The sequence below is a fragment of the Colius striatus genome, chromosome 3, assembly GCF_028858725.1.
Source record: "Colius striatus isolate bColStr4 chromosome 3, bColStr4.1.hap1, whole genome shotgun sequence".
NCBI lineage: Eukaryota > Metazoa > Chordata > Aves > Coliiformes > Coliidae > Colius > Colius striatus.
This window is the reverse complement of record NC_084761.1, coordinates 1,343,763-1,351,278: the sequence shown is the minus strand read 5'-3', so window position 1 is coordinate 1,351,278 and position 7,516 is coordinate 1,343,763. Positions and strand designations below refer to the sequence as shown.

Here is a 7,516-nt window from a genome sequence, read left to right as displayed (position 1 = left end):
CCCCGCCTCCTCCGGGCTCAGCCGCAGGGACCTCGGAAGGGAAAAGCGGCGCTAGTTCCGTTGCTTAACAAGCACTAAAGGAACCGCCTCAAGTTGCAGCAGGGGAGGTTCAGGCTGGGTCTGAGGAGGAGTTTGTTTGCTGCCAGGGCTGTCAGGCATTGGAACAGCTGCCCAGGGAGGGGATGGAGGCACCGTCCCTGGAGGGGTTTCAGAGCTGGGTGGGTGTTGCACTGAGGGCAATGGGCTGGTGGGTGATGGGGCTGGGACAGAGGCTGCACCCCATGGGCTCAAAGGGCTCTGCCAGCTGAAACCAGTCTGTGATTCTAAAGAACCGTTCTGATTCTATGGGGTGCAGCTTGAAAAGCAGCGCGATAAAGCAGTTAGTTACCCTCTGACAGAGGAGGCAGCTCAGTAACACGAACATACGACTGGAAGAAGTCAAAGGGGCAAATACAGGGTGAGGAATAGCTGCCCGGGGAGAGGCAGTGCAGAAGAAGCTGGTTTGGAGGACGGTGTGAACTGAGCAGGAGTCCAAAATGTCATCTTTTAGAGAGGGGAAAAAGAAGTGTGTCTTAGGGTCTGTTAATAGAAGCGTTTTGTGTATGAAATGGGGAAAGAGCAGTTATTTAAGCTAGTAGGCAACAGTGCACAAGAACAGAAAGAAACCAGCCAGGAATGAATCAGGCATTTACAGTTATCACAAAAGCAATGTCCTGGTAATGAAAAGAAGAAGAAAAAACACCCCAACCCCAAAGTCCCTGTGTGATTGAAAGGGTAACTACATTTCCCTTCCTGTTAGAAGATGTTGTACCTAAACAAGGCACAAAGAGGCAAAGAGCAGTGAGGCACAACACAGGTGCCTTACCTGGCTTTAAAACAGAACGTGATACATAGAGCAGTAAGGCTTTGTGGCATTGCTGTCCTTCCCAGCAAGCAGCAGGAGCTGGGAATGCTGCAGTTTCCTCCCACTCCTGGGTCAGTGGGTCAAAGGTACACACACAGAGCAGGGAATGTGATGGGAAACAAAAGGGTTTTCAGCACTGCTGTCTGTTGAAAATAGCTCAACAGCAACTGGCTTCTGAACAGAGTCAGAGCACAAAATAGTTATGTTGTCCTGGTATTTCCTGAAGCTCTCAGAAGTCCTGGTTTTAATCCTCTCCTAAAAAACCCACACAGATAATTGTAATGAAGCCTACTGAAAGTGGTATCAAGTCCTTCTCCTGCCCTTGAAGTTCTTGTGCTATTTTCTCATAGCTTCAACTTTCCGTCTTAAAACGTGCAGCCTCCCTGAGAGGCTGCTTCCTCTCGTTTCTCTGGCTTTCTCAGGAGGTTCAACAAGGACAAAGGCAGAGTCCTGCACCTGGGGAGGAACAACCCCATGCACCAGGCCAGGCTGGGGGTCAAACTGCTGGAGAGCAGCTCTGCAGAGAGAGACCGGGGAGTCCTCATTGATAATAAGGTAAATATGAGCCAGCAACGTGCCCCCATGGCCAAGAGGCCAATGGCAGCCTGAGGGCATCAAGAAGAGTGTGGGCAGCAGGGGGAGGGAGGTTCTGCTCCCCCTCTACTCTGCCCTGGTGAGGCCTCATCTGGAGTCCTGTGGCCAGCTCTGGGCTCCTCAGCTCAAGAGGGACAGGGAACTGCTGGAGAGAGGCCAGTGCAGGGACATCAAGATGATCAAGGGTATAGAACATCTTTCACACAAGGAAAGGCTGCAGGACCTGGGGCTGTTTAGTCTGGAGAAGAGGAGACTGAGGGGGGATCTTATTAATATTGACAAATACCTAAAGGGTGGGTGTCAGGAGGTTGGAACATCCCTTTTTTATATTGTAGCCAGCAACAGGACAGGGGGTGATGGGATGAAGCTGGAACACAACAAGTTCCACTTCAACATAAGGACAAACTGTTTGAGTGTTGGAGTGAGGGAGCCCTGGCCCAGGCTGCCCAGGGAGGCTGTGGAGGCTCCTTCCTTGGAGCTCTTCAAGACCCGGCTGGACACGTTCCTGTGTGACCTGATGTAGGTGACCCTGCTTCTGCAGGGAGGTTGGACTGGATGATCTCTAAAGATCCCTTCCAACCCCACCATTCCATGATTCTATGATTCATCACCAAGATCCCAGTCTCAGGGACTCCTCAAGTATTGTAGACAGGCTTTTGAGTTCGATGCTGAAGCCTGTGCCATTGTTTGTGTTGTGCTCCCAAACGATTGCCTTCCATGACAGGAAACAGTGTAAGCTGGTTTTGTGACAAGTTGTGTTGAATCTTGTTGGAAAGAAAAGATATTGTGGGTTTTGTTACCTCTTGAGTCATAAGCAGCCAGGTGGAAAGTACAGCTGTAGTCACCAAAATACAGCTGTAGTCACCACAGTGTCTTCAGGCAGGCGAGTGGTTGGAGTGTGTCAGGTGTTGTACTTCATTTTGCAACGAACTGTGTATTTCTTCTGCAAACAGAGGAAACAGGAGCATTAACACATCACCATTTAACAAATGTTGCCATATCTTGTGACTCTGCATTTCTCCTAGTGACCAGCCAGTGTCTTCTCTCGAGCTCCCTGGATCCCCTGAGGTTGTTCTGCCACCAAGCTCTGAAGCATCTTTTTGCTGCTGATGGTATCAGAAGCTTTGTCCCCAGGTGATGTGTGTGCTGTCCACAAGTGATGTGTGCTGTCCCCAGGTGATGTGTGTGCTGTCCCCAAGTGATGAGTGGCTGGAAGGGAGACAAATCCCCAAGGCATGGGCTGAGCAGTGGGGAGCAGGAGGGTTTACAGCAACAAGCCCACGCTCAGCTATGTTTGCACACTGCAGTGTCTGAGGGGTGAGCTATTCTTTTTTCTCCTGTAATGTCCTGCTGTTGCAAGAGAGCTCTTTAACATAATGAATAATGTAACCTTCAGAAGCATTACTGCTCCATTTGATGATGTTTATTCCAGCTAACTTAGAAGCTGTCCCTCCCACGGGTTCAGGACAGACCTTAAAAGCCACCATGGATTTAATATGCCACTAAACTGAGGAGTCCTCATAGTTAGTTATATTCTTTGCCCTTCTCACAGAGGCAGAATTTTCCCTCTTTGCTGAACTGCTGATAAAGGCAACTTGACCCTCTCAGTACTAGTACTGCATCCGTTATTGCCATATCTGAGCATCTCTCTGTCACCTTCAATTTGTACTGTTGTCTCTTCTAGCTTTTCTTCATAGGGGCCCTGCAAGTGCCTTTCTCCTGCTTTATAAAAAGCAAAGAGGTGGGGGAGCTGGTGTAAGTCCTCGAGGCACTAAGCTGTGTGCTGTGGCCCTCTTCTGCTTGAAAAGGTTGTCCCTTGCCAGCCGTGTGCCTGCACCTGCAGTTTGCCAGCTGAAAGCTTGAAGTGGAGCTGGGGTTAAGGTCTGGGGCTTGGGGAGGAAGCAGATTGGTGATTGTGTTCTCTCACCCTCTCCCTGCCTTGTTTCTCTCTTTCCACCTGATCTCGTAAACTTTTATTCATTGTATTTTAACTGCAAGCATTTACTCCAGCCTGCACTCGAGCTTGCTGGCACACTGGCCTCGTTGTGGATGACAAGGCAGCTTTGGCCTGCACAGCTTCCCATGCAAGACAGTGCAAACCAAGGCCCAACATGTTGGTTGGCATCTGGAGGTTGAAAGCTTTCAGAGGGGTGTTTTTTCATTCCCATTTCTTGCTTCTCTGTCTACACCCTTTGCATCCACTGCACAACACTGGACCTGCTCTGTCTGCAGAACATGTGAACATCTGTTATGTTCAGATGCCTCCTGATTTATTGGTGATCCATCTCCTAATTGATTACACCTCAGACTTGAGCATCGTCGACTCTCTTCCAAGTGAACCACTCCTGTCCTTCTCCTATCCTATCCTATCCTATCCTATCCTATCCTATCCTATCGTATCCTATCCTTTCCTCCTGCTGGCATAACAGAGGATGAAACAGTCATTAGGCTTAAAAATGTTAATTACTGATGAGATGTGATACTCCCCTTGCAATCAGGCTTTCTGGCTAGGGTTGAAGTCTTTCCCTTTGTGTAATATGGAGCTTTCAAGGTCATTGCTAATCAGGACTTTGGAATTATGCTCCTGTTCAAGAGCTCCGAATCAACTCTGTGTGTTGGGAGGCTTCTCACAAACCAGCACCTCGTTTCTCTGTCCTGCCTGCTTGGGCTGAGTGCAGAGAAGGTGGTTCTGCTGCCTTCCTACTCCAGCTCCACAGCCTCAGGGCAGCGGAGCCCGAGGTCTGGCTGACACTTTGAGGTTTGCCTGCAGTGAGTTTCTGGAGTTGTGCTGCAGAAGGGAAGAGCTGGTCCCCATCCAAGGGCAACCTTTTGGGATTTCCCTTACCTTGGTAACTCTGTTTCAGTCAGGAGGTGCCAGTGCACCAAGGCAGGCTGTTGGGCACAAAAGGTGATAAGACAGGTGAAATACACACTCTGGATCTGCATTTAGCCCTCCAAAACTCCTTTGCTCTAATCTCAGCTCTGGCAGTCCTTCCCTGTGTGGTCTTATAGCTCTGTTTCATGCTTCTGCCTCAGTTTCTTTCATTTCTAAACCAGAGACGGTATTCACAAGAAAGTGTAAGACTTGATTAGTGTCTGTACAATGGGAGTTACTGAGTATCTTCTGTGGATCTGTGCACACACACACACCACAGACAATCAAATGTGTGTGTTCCAAGAACACAAACTCCTGTCATAGTGGGCAGCAGGATGAGCCTGAGCCAGCAATGTGCCCTCGTGGTCAACGCCAGTGGCATCCTGGAGTGGGTTGGAAGGGCTGTGGGCAGTAGGTCAGAGAGGTTCTGCTCTGCCCTCCTGAGACCACATCTGGGATATTGTGCCCAGCTCTGGGCCCCTCAGTTGCAGAAGGACAGGGAGCTGCTGAGAGAGTTCAGTGCAGGGCCACAGAGATGCTGGAGTGGAGCATCTGCCTTGTGATGAAAGGCTGAGGGAGCTGGGGCTCTGCAGCTTGGAGGAGCCTGAGGGGTGAGCTCAGTCATGTTACAGATCCATCAAGGGTGGGTGTGAGGAGGCTGGAGCCAATTAGCATTAAGTCCTGCCTCTGCTCATTAGGCTCAGGCTGAAGTGTGGCCCCAAAGAGGAACAAATGTATCACCACTGTCTGAAGTCTTCCTGCACCATCATTTTACCTGTTCAGTCTTTGGCTGATGAGAGGTTGGGGGCTGTTCTATAGCCCTGCAAGGTGCCAAAGTGAATGCTGTTTGAAAGGCTTTGAGCCCCAGAGGAGAAGAGCTTGTGGTGCTGCAAAGGAAAGTTTAACTCTTGAAGAATGCTCTGGGCATATTTCCTGTGCATAACTTTGCCCTGTAACTATGAAATACTTAGTTTAGTGAATGAGAAATGGCAGTTATCACCATAAAGCTGCCACTCTTCTGACTTACACTTGAATTTCAGTTAGTTGGAAGAAAGAATCCTTCAGGGAACGTCACTGGAAGTTAGTGGTTAGTGCTGGGACTCGATCTTAAAGGTCTTTTGCAATCACTGTGAGTCTATGACTATTTCCCATCAGAAGGTGATTGAGCAGTTACTTTGCATATAATAAAATCTTCTTTAGGGCTTTTTGATTTCTTTTAAAGACAGTAAGAGCTTGGGTAATGACACATCTCTCACTTGCCTGTGCTTGTTTCTTCCAATGATGCAAATCCCTTACCTAGCTTGTAAACCATTTTTATTGCCAAGTGGGATGCCTAAACGAGCAGCTTTTCAATTTCAGAGGGATGTAAAACATGGATTTGCCTTTCTTTGTGAAGAACAGTGAAGCGTGTCCTTGATACTTCAGCATCTCCCTCCTTCCTCAGCTGAGGTTGTGAAAAGCAACATCCCTCACAAGTAGGTTATTCACAAGGACGTTTTGCCAAAGGGCATTGAGATGAAGGATGAGGTAACGTCACAGCAGGTGGATTCTGCCACGGGAGGCATTTTGGAGCACTGCTTTCCATTTCCACCACAGCATCAGGCTCTGATCAAGTGTATTGCATAAATTGCTATTGTATGTGGCCCCTCCTGGGCCTGGGAATGTGCTGCTGCTGCTAGAAAGCTGTTGCAGGTCTGCAGTTGTGCTTCTCCTTGGTTTTGAGGGCTTTCAAAAGGCCAGTTTTGACCTCCCCTCACCAGGTCCTTGTCTCCTTTCACTGCAGTCAGTTTGGCCACCTTCTCTTGGAAGGAACTGAGGCAGTAAACTGAAACAGCCAGTGTGTATGGAGCACAGGAAGGCCGTGGTTTCCATAGGTATCAGGAAAAGACTTGTATGTCTGGAGGTGTTTGGTGGCTTTGCATTAACAAATGGGTTCCACAATTAGGCTGCAACACTCTTCTGGCTAGAGGCTGTCCCTCAAAACCAGAGTCCTTCTCAGGCCTCAGGTGGAACAACATCCAGTTTAGAGAACTTCAGAGTGGGAATGGGAAATAATTGACTTGTTTATAACCTTCAAACTCTTTCATTTGAAGGCCTCTGAAGTCTGTCTCGTTAACGTGCCCTGATGGAGGGCAACCTGCTCTAGGGGCTGGGCTGGCTGGGCTCTGCAGGTCCCTTCCAACCCCCCCATCCTATGATTCTATATCCAGACTTGGCACAACTTATTTCCCCCGAATCCTTTGGTTTTGGGGTGCAGATCAGTGGGTGAAGCCCGAGGTTTGGATTTCAGTTAGGATGCTCCAAATGGACCGAAGCGGGGAGCTCGACTGGCTGAGTCCTTGCCGTGAGCCGCAGAGAGATGCCCTTGCAGCTGGACGTCAGCATCCAGCCGGTGCGCTGGGTACCATCCTGAGCACGCCGGGAGCCCTGCATCTCCTGCGTGCCGCCGGCTCGGGGGCGGCTTGTCGGGGAGGACGCTGCCCGGGGGTGGGTTTGACCTCGGCGTGCCCCGCAAGCTGAGCCACGAGCGGAGGACGGCTGTCGCGCATCTCCCCGCGGGGCGCGCTCCGAGCTCCGCCCCGGCCCGGGGGCCGCTGGGCTCCGCGCTCCGCCCCGGCCGGTCCCCGCGGCCCGTGACGCGGCAGGCGGGGCGGGGGCGGGGCAGAGCCCGGCGGCGGCGGCGGCCTCGGCAGCGGCGGAACGGAGCGGAGCGGCGCGGCGCGGAGCGGCCGGCAGGATGCTGGAGATCCAGCTGGACGATGGCGGCGTGGGGGGGTACCCGGGAGACGATTACTGCTCGGGCTCGGTGATGTCGGAGCGGGTGTCGGGCCTCGCCAACAGCATCTACCGCGAGTTCGAGCGGCTGATCCACTGCTACGACGAGGAGGTGGTGAAGGAGCTGATGCCGCTGGTGGTGACGGTGCTGGAGAACCTGGACTCGGTGCTGACCGACAACCAGGAGCACGAGGTGGAGCTGGAGCTGCTGCGGGAGGACAACGAGCAGCTCCTCACGCAGTACGAGCGGGAGAAGGCGCTGCGCAAACAGGCCGAGGAGGTGAGCGCCGCCGCCCGGCACCATCTTGGGCTCCCGCCGGGCGGGGGCTCCGCGGCCGGGCCCGGGGGTGAGGCGGCGGCGGCGGGGC

General features: G+C 51.8%; 1 protein-coding gene across 15 annotated transcripts in view; it reads left to right on the top strand.

The window, feature by feature from the left end:
• The first annotated feature begins 7,042 nt into the window (after positions 1–7,042).
• The window catches only part of MAPK8IP3 (mitogen-activated protein kinase 8 interacting protein 3), a 70,993-nt gene continuing 70,519 nt past the window's right edge, over positions 7,043–7,516 (top strand). For all 15 annotated transcript variants that reach the window (XM_061994412.1, XM_061994398.1, XM_061994411.1 and 12 more), the window contains exon 1: positions 7,043–7,428. In XM_061994412.1, coding sequence (XP_061850396.1) covers positions 7,111–7,428 — 318 coding nt within the window. In that variant the 5' untranslated portion in view covers positions 7,043–7,110. The remainder of the gene's footprint in view (positions 7,429–7,516) is intronic.